The following is a 14,953-nucleotide window of genomic DNA, read 5'->3' on the forward strand; positions in this document are numbered from 1 at the left end:
CGGGTTCCTTTTGGGCTTCACTTGGGCCGAACTTCTTCATCCTTCTCTCTCGCCGGGCATATTCACTCGTTACGTATCTTCAAGACCCATGGCGGGATCACTTCCTACATGCTGCAAGTACATCTTCCAGGCTGCCGCTTCAGGCGCAAAGTCTAGAGGTGAACTAAGGTACTCATCGCCCCCTCGCACAGGCTGAAGCAAGGTACCAACCTAAATATCCAAGTCGTCCAATGTGGAAAGCTCAAGTGACTCCGGCCCGCTTGCGGCACAGGAAAAAGACCAACAGGTTCGCCACGTACTACAACCATGACGCCTCACCACAGATTTCACAAAAGATTGCGCAAGTATCCAGCCATGGCTCGGCAAAGGGGAGGAAAGCTACAATTTCGACCCTGGGTTGTGTGAGGCCCGCATGTCTTCCGAATGTTTCACCTTTTTTGCCGTCTTTCCTGTCTCTGAGAATCCCATGTCTTAGCCGAAGAAAAGGGTGTGTGGCTTCAATTCCATTGTATTGTGGCTCATGCGTACCTTGGGGGACTGTCAAGTGGCGGTGCAACTTTCATTCTCAGCTCACCTCGGCTGGAGTCTGACACCTCTTCCATATTCACGAACAACCAAGATATCGCCGGAAAATTTTCATGCGATAATACAAGAGAATCTCTCTTTATGAAATCTATCCCTCGAAAAATAACATAATTGGTACTCAAGATGCGTTCGAGGTTAGGCAACTTGCTGAAGTTGGCAATCAGTAGGGCAATGTCCATTGACAACGGCAAAGTTCATGTGATTTCGACTTCATCGTCATTTTGACCAACACCGTATCGTAGAGACAGACCTTTCTCAGAGAAACCTCTCTCAATCCACTTCTCTTACAGTTTGACACACTTCAGCCCTTGTTATGACGGCTCAGTATTGCAGCGTCTCTCGTCGACATTCGGACCCCCATCGTTAACTAACAAACTTGCAATCATTGCATCACTCAAGCCTGTCCTTCGCCGGCACACCAACACCTGCACCGAGCATTGAAGAATGGACACTGCGCTCCTTCTCAAGTCGATGGACTTGGGAGAGCCCTGGCTTGGAGATTGCTGTACCAGAGGCTTTACGCTATCTCCTACCCAAATGGCGTGGCTTTTCAAGAATGCCATTCCGGGGTCCGCGTTAGACAAAACGCAGACGTGACGTTGCAAATACCTAACTCGACGACACTTCAGCGCCTGTCAAAAATCGCATCAAATCACCTCAAGAAAGCCAGTCTCACGCCGGCCAGCTACCCAAGGGGGATTTATGCATAACCTCCGATGCACAGTAGGCATGCGATGATTGCCCGATACTTCGCAGACGCGAAAACAGTCAAAAGGCAAGATGTATAGAAAAGCAAAGAGGGCAGCTTGCCCATCCCGAATTGAATGGCGGTTTTCGTATCGAAATCACTATATTGCGTTGAGCGCGTGCTTGGGGCATATTACGCGTATTATGTAGTTAAAAAGTGTACCGTATCGTGTGATTTCCCTTGAGAGCCTGATCCTGTTAAGGTCGATCTTTTGCGCCTGCAAAGCTGGGAAAAAACCACCACATAGAAAAGCAAAGAGAAAGCAAGCAATTTTGAACTCGAAACTTGTACAACCCGAAAATACTTCTTCACCTGAAGCAAAAAAACAGAGCAAACAGGGCTCTCTCGGAACGGCAATCCAGCCACTCCAACAACCCCAGCTCCAGCCCACCCCTTTCCCCGGGCCGGAACACGTTGCCGGAATTTTCGTTCCCCGGGCTCAATGGTTTCTGGTTCCTATGAAACAACGGAGCTGGACGACAGGGGTGGACGTCAACCATCGGCGGGAGGAGACGGCACAAGAAGGGGGCAGAGAACTGAGACTTGAGAGAACCGAGAATCTATTGCTATTCCTGTTGTAACTCCAGGATTAGTAACAAATTGCAGTCTCACTCCAGTTCTTTCTTGCCTTTGCCCCCTGCTTTTTGCTGGAGATCACTCAAGACACACAGACGACGGATACCGCAGAAGCGAGAGAAAAACAAAAGGCTGCAATTTTTGATTTCTTTGCTGACCAAATCTTAGAACCTTCTATTTGGACCCATGTCTGTAATCCGTATCCGGTATTGGGTCCAAATCCTCCCGCAATCTGCCTCGAAATCTCGCAAAGTCCCGAAGCAGAAAATCCACCGAGGGCCTTGTCCTTGTACTTGTCACCCCCTCCTCCAGCCCTAGGAGGCTGTTATCATTGATTTCGTTCCCTTCGTTGACGGTTTGGTGTCGAGGGGGGCTGCGTGTATCTAGGGGTAAGGCATTCGCAACCCTTAAAACGACGTATATGCAATGTAACCTCTCATTTACCGACATCAATGCAATTATGAGCAGTACATCCAATCCTTTGTGTGAAATCGTTGAACAGAGTCCACGTGATCTTGTGAATTCTACAGGGAATTGGTAAAAGTTGGGAACGCAGCCTACAATCCTTAAATGGCATTGCTGCATGATATTGCATCTTCATCTTCCCAACCCCGCAGCCGGTACGTTTCTCGCGTAGTAACCGACATCTCGGGCATGAATCTCCCCACATCATTACAGAAACAAGAAACCCCCAAAGAAAAGACCAATGGTGTATCAACGTCTTTCCCCAAAGTGACGAGAATATCCCAGAGAAAACTCCGCTCCACAACCCAAAAGTCCAGGTGAGATAGGAGAACCGAATGCGCAATGAAAATGTTGTAGAAAAAAGGGAACCGTTATGCTCGCGGAAGAGAACGCGCTGCAAAATGGGGGTATCGTAACAGAGGAGATGAGGTTGTTTTTTGCGCATGTTGAGTGCTGTTCGTGACCGTATTTGCATCATAGAATGTCGTGCTTCTGGAAGAGCCGTGCCAGTGTGTCGGTACCAAACATTTCGTCGTCGGGGATCATTTCAATGATGCCTGTGAGGTTGGCGATCATGTCACCCTGGTTGCGGTACGCCAAAATCGCAGGCACAGCGGCGTTGTCGAACTCAATGTCAAGATAGTGTACCTTGACAAAGTGTATTGTTGAGTGCTGCGATACAAGAGGCATCATGGCATGCTCTATTGTCGCAGAAACGTCACACTAGAAGTCTCGTTAGGATTCAGAACCTGGGAAGTCATAGTCTCGATGGAGCTCACCTCTGGGTCATAGACGAAGACGACAACGACAGTGTCCCGCGCAACCTTCTCAATGGCATCGAGGTAGCCCAAGGCATCAACCTCATCCAGACGTCCGTAGATTCGCACACTAGGACTTGTTCTCCGGTTCCGGATAACCTTGTTGGAGTCGCTCTCGAGTTCTCTTCGGCGGCTCTCGCGCCATTGCTGCATGAAGCTGTCGTCAGAGTCGCTGCCGTTGCCCTCATCCGTCTCGCTTTCGCTCTTGTTTGACGGTGGCGGCTGGGAGTTGATGTTGTCGAGGCCGAAAATGGAGCGCCTCACTGTGGTGCGCGCGCGGCTCATGAAAGAAGTCTTGCGAGCGTTCTCGTAGTTGCGAGCATCGGCGATGACGCCCTTGACACCAGTGGTACGACCGGCATCGAAGCTAGCTGGGGGCAGCTTCAGGTCGGAGCCGGTCTGACCAAGAGATGGCATACGCATAGCGGCGTCGATTTGGGAGTTGCGATATCTCTCTTCCTCGTCGAGATCGAGGCTGTCTTGTTCGCGACGGTCGTGGTCTCGGTCTTCGGGATGTACTTTGTTGGTGTCACGGGAGTTTGCTGCTAGCAGAGCATTGAATTCTTCCTGGGCTGGCGTAGGGTTCGACATCTTGGAAGTCGAGGTGGCGCGGCCGGGGGAGGGAAGCTTGGTTTATGTATAGGACAAGGAACGGAGGAGCGGGTGGGCGTGTGGTCAGAGGAGGAGGAGGTTGCCGTCCGGGGTGTTGTTAAGACGGAGTAAACAAGCAGGTTGTGAAGAGTTGGCAATCGTGCGACGTTGAGCTTGGAAGGGTGTGCCCGGTTGTTCTGTCAGGGCGTCTACTTGGTAGTCGAGCAAGCAAAGTGACTTGTTCGGACAAGGACAGGATGGGTAGCGCAAATGGTGGTGGGAGAGTCTGGAGAGGAGAGGACGGGCGGAGGGTGGGAGGCGAAGCAGAGACGACTGGGAGTTGGATGGAAAGGATGGAGGCCCTTCGATGGGATTTTCTCGAAGCAGTGGAGTCGCAGCCAGGGGCCAACCCTTGCGTGGACCACGATGCGGTGAAAGCCGGGCCCCAGTGGTGTACGGAGTAGTGGATAGTCAAGAGTCAACAGACTGGCGCGATGCGTGAGTGGTGCGAGATGTGCGCAAAAGGGCAAAAGGGGGGGCTCGAGGGTCGAGGATCGAGGGTCGAGGTGGAAGCCCCTGGGGTGCGTCAGGCTGTTTCAGAAGCGGCGGAGGCGCGTGGTTGCGAACAGGGGAGACTGGACGGCAAAGTGTGGATGAATGGCAGAAGGTAAGGCCTTTGGCTACTGGCATTCGTGGGTTATTAACTTGTTCGGGGGTATAGGGGGTTTAGTGACGGGTCCAGGTGAGATCTGGTTGCGGTAAGAGGCATGTAGTCCGCGATGTTAAGACGAGGATGCGGGAGTTGATGATCGTTTGCGGGCGCAAAGATGCTGGAACGCTGGCACGGCAAGACCGGACAATTTCTTTCCAGCCCTGTAACTTGTGCTTGATTGAGCTGCCCACCCCCGTCCAGTCCCCGATTTCCGATGTCGATGATTGTGGGCGAGTCAACTTTTTTGCAAGGACACGAATGCCGAACTGGGACGTGCAGATGACGGAACAGAGAGGCCAGCCACGATGGTGTCGTCACGCATGAGGATACCGGCGACGTGGAGGGAAGGGGGCAGAAAGTAAAAGTGGAGACTGTGTGTACATATTATACATAGTACCTACGCAGGCGGCAGGAGTACTTCGTAACGCAGTAAATTGTATGGAGGAAGGTGCCAGTCAGTCACCAATTGCCTGTGCATGGCAGGCAGGGCAGGCAGGGCAAGGAAAGAAGGGAGGCGGCTGTGAAAGAGAACCAAGCACACATGGAAGGTACGAATGCAACCTACCTTACCTTAAGGTACTCCGTAATTGAAAATAAATGCAAGTACCTGATTCAAATGCAACTGCAGCTGCGACTCTTCCTGTCTGTCTGGCGTCTGCATATTCCTTCCATTGGAAAATAAAGTTAGGGTAGTCTAGAATGGAAAATTGGGCAAATTACCTCCATTTCCCTTTTCACAAACCAACGGTCAACGCGCAAACCTTCAGTAAGCTGCAGCCCAAAATAAAAGAAAAGAAAAGAAAAAACATTCCTTAGTTCCGCCGTCTCAAACTAACCGTCATCCAGACTACCTTGCTTACCTTACCCCAAGGTACGGACCTATTACCGTCGAAAAGGGGCCGGATCGAGTACACAGCACTATTACGGGGCAGAGAGAGAAAGGGTCAAGAACAGAACCGCAACATCCGTTCTCCAGCGCAGCACCACACCATCTTGCTTTTCCTCTGCCCGCGTGGCTTTGCTGGGATCATGGTGCTTGTCAGCATCATTCGACCCATCCACTCCATCTCTGCACATTTCCTCTCCTTTTCGCAACGTCGTCACTCCACGCCTGTCCAATCAATGCAAACCACTACGAGAGGTGGGGGACAATTCGGGACCTTGCAGATAGGATGCACGCTGCACGTCGATGAGTTGGCTGAGCCGCTTTCTACTATATTCTTTCTTTATCTGTTATTGCTGTGAATTATACCCGCCCCCCGCCGGCCCGTTGGAGACATCACGCAGTTGACCTTTTGCTCCGACTCTCGAGCAATAGACGGGCCGGTCGCGAGGAACTTGGAAAAGGCGCCGAAGCCACGCCAAGACTTCCAAAGTTGGCGATCGCGATGAAGAAAACAAACACGGCTACCTGTTATGTCTCGTATATCTCGCGTTGGGCCGTCTGTGGGTTGACTGCTTGGCCCCAAATTGGCTCACCGCACGCTACGTGCCAGCCGTGATTGGGAAGACGCTTCGCAATTGACTTCTTTCCAGTGTTCTCGAAATGGCGAGGACCTCGTACCACCTCGCAGATCATCTTACAAGCCCTCCAGAAGGTTGCCTCAACTTAGGAGCCATTGGCCACCCGCTTCCGCTTCTTCAGGGTCCTCTGAACAGTCTCTTTCGCTTTCCTCTCTCCACCTTACTCAAGGCGCTTCAATTTGCAACTACGCCTGTGCTCGCATTTCTAACCCTCCTGCCTCAGACATTATGTCTCATTCCGGCTAGTACGAGTCGTTGCGCCTTACCGGCCAGTGCGGGAGGACCCTGCATCGGAGATGGTGCTGCAACTGGCAATTATTTGGTGGTAGAGAATGAGATTGATACCGCAGGGCACGACGTTCCTTGCTCTGGTGCCTATTCGCGAGTGTCTCGCATCAGGTGCGTCTTCAGATTCCAGGCACAATGTCTCACGCCCAACTTCTTCACCGCGGCTCCAAGACACCGACTCTATCCGTCGTCGGTCCAGCCGAATCGCAGACCCGCCGTCAAAGACTGAGCCCAGGCTTATCAGTCAAAGAGACAATGGCAGTTCGCGGCGCGTCGCTGAGAGAGATACGCGGATAGTCTCAGCAGAAGACCTTGCCAGACTAGGCCACTCCATTGATTGCCTAATAGTTACACCATGATCCTCAACAAGCTTCCGGATGGGAGGGCATTGATACACGCACATCTCCTTTGGCGCCTCAAGCAAACATGGACTGCCTGAGACGATCAGAAACCACTTCGCCGAGGCAGATGCCTAATTGACCCCGTAACAGATCACGACGCCATCATCCCACTATGCGATGACATTGTTCACCCTTCATCATCCCCTTTGCCAAAATATGAGGACCCCGAAACAGGGCACAGCAGTCTCGCCATCAGCTCCAGAGATCTCTAACAATGACATGCGCTTATCGTCATATTTTGCCCAGTTTGATCGTCCGAAAGTCCCCGTTTGCCTTCGTTCCCTGGTCTGCTTAGATCTTTGGTCGAGACTTGGCCACGGCGTCGTGTGACCGCACTTGTCGGTGCTCCCCAGTCAATGCGGATGGAGGCTTGAGACGAGCGGACTTTTTTGTCCACTGCACATGATTATCGACTTCTCGATGACAGGTCTCTCACTCCACTCGGATCGGCACATTGGCCGATTCATCTCGACTTGAGCGTACGGTCTAGCCATCATCCATGGCCTTGGATGGTCATGGACGGCGTCCTCTGTATACTTTGCTATGCTCCTAGGACGTTCGGTTCATAGCACTACCATTACCAACGACATGCCAACTCAAGTTGTCATGATCGTTGACTAATCCGCAGCTGGCAACATTCAGTCTCAAGTATCAACTATGGGTCTTCATGCCACGCATGGCATGGCTCTCCAGATTCGCATGAAGAGGACTTACGATGTGTTCAAACATGAGTCACCTTCTCCGCCCCGGATACGCCGTTTCATGCCTCACGACAGACATTTTGTGGACACGATGTCGCGCGTGGTCGACCCAGAACCACGGCTCCCGATGCTGCTCGTGCGTTGCTGACTTATCATCCGATTCTATCTCCAAGGGACCAAGACTCCATTCAACCACCTCGGAACACGACTCAGCGATGGCAGCTCACTCCGCAAGTCAAACTTTTTAGCGTACCATTCACCGTTAGCAGTAGATCCTAGCGGAAATCTATTCAAAACAATCCCCGAAAGCGATTTCACTCGTCACAAGACCCGACAGGGGCTATGTGCATTCCAACGAGATGCATATTCCTTTTGGATATACCCGCGGGTTTCATGCGTTTGTTTCACAGAATACACTTGTGTTCAACAGCTAAAACATCCTGGACTTGTAGCCAAGGAGATTCCTTGTCCAGGGCTGGTCTCGTCCATTTCAGTTCGTTGCCACAAACAAACATTGCTGGCAGTGCGGCATCGAAGCTGGGCGTTCTCACAACAAGTTATGCGATACTCATGTTGTCGATCCATCAAGCGAAGCGTCTTGCAACCGGTTCGTTTACTCGTGCATTTCTCAATAACCCTCAGACTCCCAACTTGGCTTCTGCGCCTCGCCACACCGACAGCTGCACACTGCCGGCACAATGCCGCTGCACATGCTCTAGTCGTTATCCGATCACAGTGACCTGACATTTGCATATGCTCTGATCACGAGAAGGGCGGAAAACTCGAGGGATGAGCGTTGACTGTATCAGGCTCTGCCGGCGACACGTACAGTTCTGTCAAACACGTTGCCTCCTCCTCCTCGGCTCATGCAGCATGCATCCCACCGGCTTTAATGAAGATCGACCGAGGCACAGAAAAGTATCATCCAAAACACCAGTGCGGTTCGACGGTGGCTACTCGATACACACTACGGATACACGGTAGGCATCGAAGTGCTCTAATCTACGCATACGTCGTGGCTACCAGGATCTTTGCATCCGCAAGCGCATCGAGATTTCCAAGTATAACTCAAACATAGGGCCTCAGCCACCAAATTCTTCTTGCTCGCCCTTCTCTTCCTCCCTTCCCCGGGCCCGTCCCTAGCTTCTCTTTTGCTAACTCCTTTTGCAGTAGCCGGGAGCCGCTACAGATTGTGGCCTGAACGATCTTCAACACCCGCGGCCGGACATATGCAACCCATCGAGGTGGTATATTTCCCACCGCATGCTTCTTTAGTCTGAGCGTTTCTCCTGCGATCCTCATCGTCTGTGCTGGAAATGATCTCAATTCCGAAGTTTTCAAAGCCCATTGCAAGTGCTTCTCGAAGCTCCTGCAATGAACGCCACATGCATAGAAGGCAGCTCGCAGGCTTCTTTCCCCCCCACGAGAACAGGAGAAATCAGCAACGGTTCCCGTCGTCCTTCACCATCTAACGAACTACCGCATTTCCCCAATACCGCCAGACAAGAACGCCCGCTCACGTTTAAAAAGGCACCATTCCAACGCGGGAAGCTGACTCGGGCAATCCCGTCGTCTCATCTGAGAGCCTCTTGCATCTTGCTACCCCATTCGCTAACTGAAAAGCTAGGCAAAATCAGCGAGTGATTGGGTAATCGAACCGTACGACAGTACGCCAAACGGCAGAGCCAAACTCCGAGTGGCCTGTCCTTCACGTGGCAACGAAATGGGGGGAGGGGATGGCCATCAACAGACGAACCTCACGCCGTGGTCCGTCCCCCCTCCTTCTATCCTTCCCCTCCATCCGGATAACTCAAAATCATTGTATCAGGAGGGGAAAGGTTCAGTAATTCTACTGGTTATGCTGCCAAGTGGCTTCCATATGCAGTCTTCCTTACTTGCCTACTGCGCAAAGGGCCAGTGTCCTTCAGCCTTTCATCAGCTTCCGAGATGGCCCCACCGCGCCGGAACCGCGTGTCGCCGAGATTTCTGGATCCCCGTTCTCCACTTCCGCCGCTTCGATGGGTCACGCCGCCGGCCTCTTCTCATGATCTCTCCGGATGCTCCGAGGAGAACCGTACGGTAAGTATTCGGCCTTTGCGTTCCCCAGAGACACAACTCACCACTAGCTTTGTTGATCCGAATCGTTCCTTCTCTCGGGGCCCTCCTGTCCCCCTCTTCCATGACAGACAGACCCACGCCGCATCTGCGCTGCTTCAAGACCTCCAATCGCATCCCCCCCTTTTCCGTCTCTCCCGTCTTCGCCGCCCAACGAATTCCCAAAGCCTCAGCTTTCGACACATCGAAGAAATCATATGGAGGCGCTCTCCCACAACGTCATCTTCCAGGCGAGCGAGCTCTTCAACGTCGGAACTTCCGAGGAACTGGTTCGGAATCCGTCCCATGTTCTTTATACTCATGGAAAAAGTTAACATCTCCAACCAACGTCCTCCACCCGTCATTCGTCATTCGTTTGCCTACTTGACCGTGATCAAAGCCAAGGCTCCTATTCCGTGTACCGTGCCGCTGTCGATTTGATGCCGTAGCGTCCCTTGGGATGAAGCTGAACCCTTCGAAATCCTCGTTCTTTCTTGCAGTCAGTAGTACAGTCAGACGCGTCGCATTCGTAACTGCGCTTTGGCCATCTCGCTGTCGTCTGTGAACCTCGTCTAATGCTGTTAAAGGGAGCCACTTGCCTACTGAAATCGTGTGAGGCAGCAGATTCTGGTTAGCATAGTTAAGACATGCATATTACTCACTTGCCAAGGCAATCGGCACTTGAACAGAGGATGAACGAGCATTGAGCGCGAGCTATAGTACAGGCAACAAGTAGGTATAGGAGGAAAGGAAGGCTTCAGGCAGGCGACCACGCAAGGAAGAAAAAACACATCTTCATCACTTCCACCCACGCCCATGCACACATGTCTTCGTTCTGTAGGTGGCTTCTGTCGCACCCTGATTTCCCGTTGGGCTTCAACCCAAACCCTCCCCCGTGCCATCCAAATAAACACAACCCTCCCGGGAAAACTAGGGTTCGACCACTGTTGCCGCACGACATCAACTCGCCCCCTTTGTATACGGAAATGACAACTCGCCGCCTAAAACAAACCGACCTCCCGGTCGACTAGCCCTGTTTCTTCCCGCCTTACTACGAGGCAATTCGTTTTTGTCTCTACTATACTTCGGCTTCGCGTCGCCTCGGACGACATGGCGGGGCGACATGCGGTGCTTTCGTCTACCGAACCGACGCCCACGGGTGGAATCGAGGAAATAAGGAAATGCGGGATCGAACGATGCGGCGCGTGTTTTTTCTCGACGGACAACTAAGCGACAAGGGGATTATCGGACGACGACAGAAAAACTCTTTTCGATGGTATAGAAAACTCCTTGTTGCGAATTGCAGCACTTTCCCCTCCCGAGGCGCGAGAGTTTGGTCGATGTCGGAGTCGCGCGCTTTGCTTGTCTATGCGTTTGTAGGGTTGGATTTCGTTGGGGTATCAAAATGCCTCGATTCCGTTCCCTCCTTGGCGGTCCTGTCGTATCCGGATCCGGTGGCAGACGTTGCAGGAGATGTGAAGCAGACATGACTCGGGAAAGGCCACATGTGGAAAACCCACCCGTGTGTTACAAACCGCCTAATCTAACAACCAGGTGCTAGAATGAGGCCCAAAAAAAAAGAGAACTATGGTGCAAAAGAATCGTTTTGACGATGACGATGATTGGTGGTGGCTGGCGTGACAATAGAGAAAAGGGGGCCCTGTTTAGTTCCTACAGCCGCCCATGCCTGCGGAAGGGCGGCTCCAGCTGGAGTGGTAGACGATGAGAAAAGTGAGCTTTGGTATGAGCAGGTATGTCGTGACTTCGTCCTGTGTGTGCCAGTACTCGCGGATTAGAAAAGGGCAGCACCAGGGTTTCGAAAATTAAGTTGGCCAAATAACCACTCGACAGAAGATTAAAATGGTTTCGCGCGTACTGGAACCAGTATATCCAGACAGGACTTCGTCGTTATCGGGGTCGGGGTGGTGGTTTAGTATGCCCAGATTTTGAGCTGTTGCCATCGGTCAGTATGGAGAATTCCAGGAATATTGGGTGGAGGTGTTTGCATACAAGTGAATCCCATGATCCTGTGCACAAGCTGATGCCGTCGTTGCTAACGCCCAAGCAGCTAACTCTGTTCTCGTGGCCGACGAGAGAGCCGACCTTTTCTCCGCGAGTCACATCCCAGACCTGCAAGAAGGGTTTAGTAATCAGTTCGCCCCCATTAGGCTATCGAGATTCCCAACATACCTTGCATTCAAAGTCGTCATAGCCAGCAAACAATAAGCGTCCAGAGACTGAGGTCGCCACGGAGGTGATGCCGCAGAGAATAGATTCCGACTGGATCAGAGAGCAAGTTAGCAATCAGGGGTCCAATGATTTCCCTCAAAGGTCGCGCCAGCCCACTTACGCCGTAAAGGTTCAATTCGCGGTCAGCACGAATATCAAAGAGGCGGCAGGTAGCGTCATCGGAGCCGGTGACGAAGGAGTGGCCGTCGGGGAAGAATTGGATGGCGTTGATGTCGGACTCGTGGCCGGCAAACGTCTGGACGGCCTTTCCGGCACGGATATCCCACAGCTTGGCGAAAGCGTCGCAGGCACCTGAGATGAATGTGTTGGAGTTGGTGGGGTTGAGACTGATGCTCATCACATCGCCCAAGTGGTCGGCGAACTCGATAACCTTTTGGCCCGTCTCGATATCCCACTTCATACATGTCATGTCACCAGAAGAGGTCAGGATGCTGCGGTCGTTGATGAAGCGACAGCATGAAAGATAACCGGCATGGCCAGACAACTCCCTCGCGACGCGGGTGGGACCCTCTCTCTGCTGGTTGAGGTTGTAAATGGAGCAAATATTGTCGAGACCACCGCAAGCGACGTAGTTGCCGCTGGGGGCGTAGGCACAGGTCATGACCCAGGATGATCTGAGGGGAATGGCGTGGACCTTGTTCGTCGTGTAGGCATCCCAAATGATGAGCTTTCCATCCTGCGAGGCGGAGACAAGATGTCTTCTATCGGTAGACCAATGCATGGCGTAAATCTTGGCCAAGTGACCCTTGAGCGTGCGCTTAGCCTTCATCAGCTGGTTCTTTGGGATCGGCTCGTGGGCCTGCTGGGCGACAGTGCGGACTGTTGGTCGAACATGTGTGGTTAGCGTGACGAGGAGCGATCGGGGGATTCAATTGAGAGAGAGGCGATGGCAATCGACGATGAATTGACGATGGGAAAACTCACGAGTAGTATCGGCGAGCTCATCCTTCTTCCGCTTGATCCTGTCCTTGAGTGTCTCAGCCTCGCGTCGCGCCTGTTGGATGCGCGCCTGCATCGCCTCGGGCGACACATCGTTCTGGCCTTGAGAGTTCATCGTCGTGGACTGTCGTTTCGGCCTCGATCAATGGGGTGGCGGAGCGAAAGAGGCGGCAGCTGATGAAAAGAGGCGGCAGCGATAGAAACGGCGATGATGGGGGTGGTGATGGTGGTGGTGGTGGAAGCGGGCGAGGAGGTCGGATCGGGAGGAGGTGGTCGTCGGTCGTTGGATGAGGGTTGAGGGTTGGAATTGAAATTGAGCGGGAGTCGGTGGAGAGGGAGGAAAGAGAGGTGTGGTGGTTGTCCAGTTCCAGATGGAAGGGGAATGCAAGCTCCAGGGGGGGTTGCTTTGCGCGGACCAGTAAAACAGCAGGGTGGAAAGGAAATGATGGTCGGCCTGGGGGGTGGTTGAATTATTAGAGAGGAAGCGCAGGTACCTGCCTTGACTGCGATTCGTCGGTCTGTTTAGCGGTACCTACCGGTGGGAGGGGGCCACTGTCAACTGGGGGGGAGGTCTTATGCAGAAAACCCAGTAGTCGGGTGGACAGGAGCCGGAGCAGGAGCAGCAAGAGCCAGAGCAGGAACAAGCAGGAACAGGACAGGGACAGGAACAGGAGAGGGAGAGAGAGAGAGAGATGGGCGGGTGCGGGAGAGGAGAGGCAAGGTATGGAGCACAATGCCACAAAATGCTAAGTGGATTGGGATGGCTGGCTGGCAGTGGACGGAGGAAGAGATGGGAGGGAAAAAAAAGAGGAGAGAACTGGACGGGGAACAGGACGAGAAGGGACTGGTGACTGGACGGAGGGGGGCAAACACTGAGATGGTGAGTGAGGTGAAGGGGAGCGAGAGGAGGATCAAGGGACGGGGCCGTCGCCGTGTACCTTAAGGTACTGCGTAAGGTACGGAGCAGAGGTACCCTGGACTCTGCGCAGTACCTGTGTATGTAGAGCGAGGTGAAGTGGGTCCTCCTCTTTTGCCTCTCTTTTTTTTTTCCTCTTCCTCTCCCGATGCTTTCTTTCTCTCTCCAGGCTTCAAGTGTTTGTTTCTCTCTTTCTCACGCACACACTCTCTCTCTCTTTCTCTCTTTCTGTTTCTCCAGCCTGCTTGTTGATTTCCCTATCCGTACAGAGTACCCACGCACCTACGCTATGGATACAGCTCCCGCAATTGTCGCTGATGGCCCGTACGGATACCGCTGCACGTCTTCTCTGCTGCGCTGCGCTGCTGCCGCCGCGGAACCTTGGGCCTGAACCTGGACCAAGCTAGGATTCGGGGCTGGCAGTGGCCAGGGGTATTTCGTATGTGCAGGTTACTAGGGACAATGAAAAGTGGTCGACCGTCCGTCTGGTGGGGTCCTGGGACAGTGAATCGGTCGACCCTCTCAAGCTTGAAGCAGGTACAAAGCAAGAGGGAGGGTACCTACCACTACCAAGCGCTGGCCGTCTGGGAGGCCTACCTTACTGCGTACTAGTTGGAAGTACCGGAGGCTAAGTCCTTGCGTCAAGGTCAGATGAAGTTGCCGCAGCCTGCATATTCGCAGAGTAGATGGAAATCATGTGTGCAACGACTTCTGCTACTATCAAATTCAAGACAAGAGAAGCCATGTACGATACCGCGGGGAAAGATGGAATTGGTCATAGGAAGGAAGAGGTAGACACATCAGTCAATGATGGCTGGTGAATATTCACACATTGCGCTCGGCCGCAAAAAAACGCCGACGGTAATTACTTCCCGGGCAGAAAAGTGTACAGAGTACGAAATGAGGGCGCGACGGGAGCATGATGCGAGGGAGCAGATGTCAAGATGGCGCCAGACCGCACCACCTCCAGAACCATGGAAAATAGGCCAAATCTTCCATAGGAGGACCAGAGCCGCCCAAGACAGCGACACTGACAGCGGCACCTCAATGAGGCCCCAGGAAGACTGGTGATATGGACTGGGATTTTCCAATCGAAATTGAGACTGCACACATACACTGACCTGGACAAGAACGCGCCACGGCAGATGACAGCAAGGGCTAAGTCCTTTGTCCCGAGTACGTGACAAGAACATGGCCAAGGTACGGCAAGAAGACCGGGGAAACAACGCGAAAGGGGGCGGGAGGGCCGCTGGATGACTTACGCAGTACAGTACTACTACTCTGGAGTGAGAGAAAGAGGGTGAAGAGCAGTTATCCAAACTCTGCAAGACACAAGGATCTGGGC

The 14,953-nt window shown here is 52.8% G+C and overlaps 3 protein-coding genes across 3 annotated transcripts; 1 reads left to right on the forward strand and 2 right to left on the reverse strand.

Moving 5' to 3' along the window:
• Nucleotides 1-2,061: 2,061 nt before the first annotated feature.
• On the reverse strand, nt 2,062-4,709 carry HER10_EVM0006356 (phosducin). Its single transcript, XM_035475943.1, has 2 exons — nt 3,154-4,709; nt 2,062-3,097 (listed from the first exon to the last, which is right to left on the reverse strand). Exons 1-2 carry the CDS (start codon nt 3,781-3,783, stop codon nt 2,849-2,851), a joined length of 879 nt encoding a protein of 292 aa, XP_035328079.1. The 5' UTR covers nt 3,784-4,709; the 3' UTR covers nt 2,062-2,848.
• HER10_EVM0009490 (uncharacterized protein) lies at nt 4,210-4,440 on the forward strand (the record flags this gene model as incomplete). Its single annotated transcript, XM_035478976.1, has 2 exons — nt 4,210-4,214; nt 4,287-4,440. The coding sequence occupies 2 exons, from the start codon at nt 4,210-4,212 to the stop codon at nt 4,438-4,440; spliced, it is 159 nt and encodes a 52-aa protein (XP_035328347.1).
• Nucleotides 4,710-10,471: 5,762 nt separating the features above from the next.
• Nucleotides 10,472-13,570, reverse strand: HER10_EVM0008505 (guanine nucleotide-binding protein subunit beta). The gene is made up of 5 exons (XM_035478023.1): nt 12,678-13,570; nt 11,854-12,572; nt 11,694-11,783; nt 11,514-11,633; nt 10,472-11,454 (listed from the first exon to the last, which is right to left on the reverse strand). Exons 1-5 carry the CDS (start codon nt 12,805-12,807, stop codon nt 11,434-11,436), a joined length of 1,080 nt encoding a protein of 359 aa, XP_035328269.1. The 5' UTR covers nt 12,808-13,570; the 3' UTR covers nt 10,472-11,433.
• Nucleotides 13,571-14,953: the final 1,383 nt, after the last annotated feature.

Source organism: Colletotrichum scovillei (genome assembly GCF_011075155.1).
Source record: "Colletotrichum scovillei strain TJNH1 chromosome Unknown Contig00010, whole genome shotgun sequence".
Taxonomy (NCBI): Eukaryota; Fungi; Ascomycota; class Sordariomycetes; order Glomerellales; family Glomerellaceae; genus Colletotrichum; species Colletotrichum scovillei.

Bases quoted from the DNA above. Each gene is read 5' to 3' on its own strand.
- HER10_EVM0006356 (XM_035475943.1), bottom strand. From the start codon at position 3,783: ATGTCGAACCCTACGCCAGCCCAGGAAGAATTCAATGCTCTGCTAGCA. The intron at 3,098-3,153 runs GTGAGCTCCATC...CGAGACTTCTAG, and splicing joins TCTTCGTCTATGACCCAGAG to TGTGACGTTTCTGCGACAAT.
- HER10_EVM0008505 (XM_035478023.1), bottom strand. From the start codon at position 12,807: ATGAACTCTCAAGGCCAGAACGATGTGTCGCCCGAGGCGATGCAGGCG. The intron at 11,784-11,853 runs GTAAGTGGGCTG...TCTCTGATCCAG, and splicing joins GCGAATTGAACCTTTACGGC to TCGGAATCTATTCTCTGCGG. The intron at 11,455-11,513 runs GTATGCAAACAC...CGATGGCAACAG, and splicing joins CAGGATCATGGGATTCACTT to CTCAAAATCTGGGCATACTA.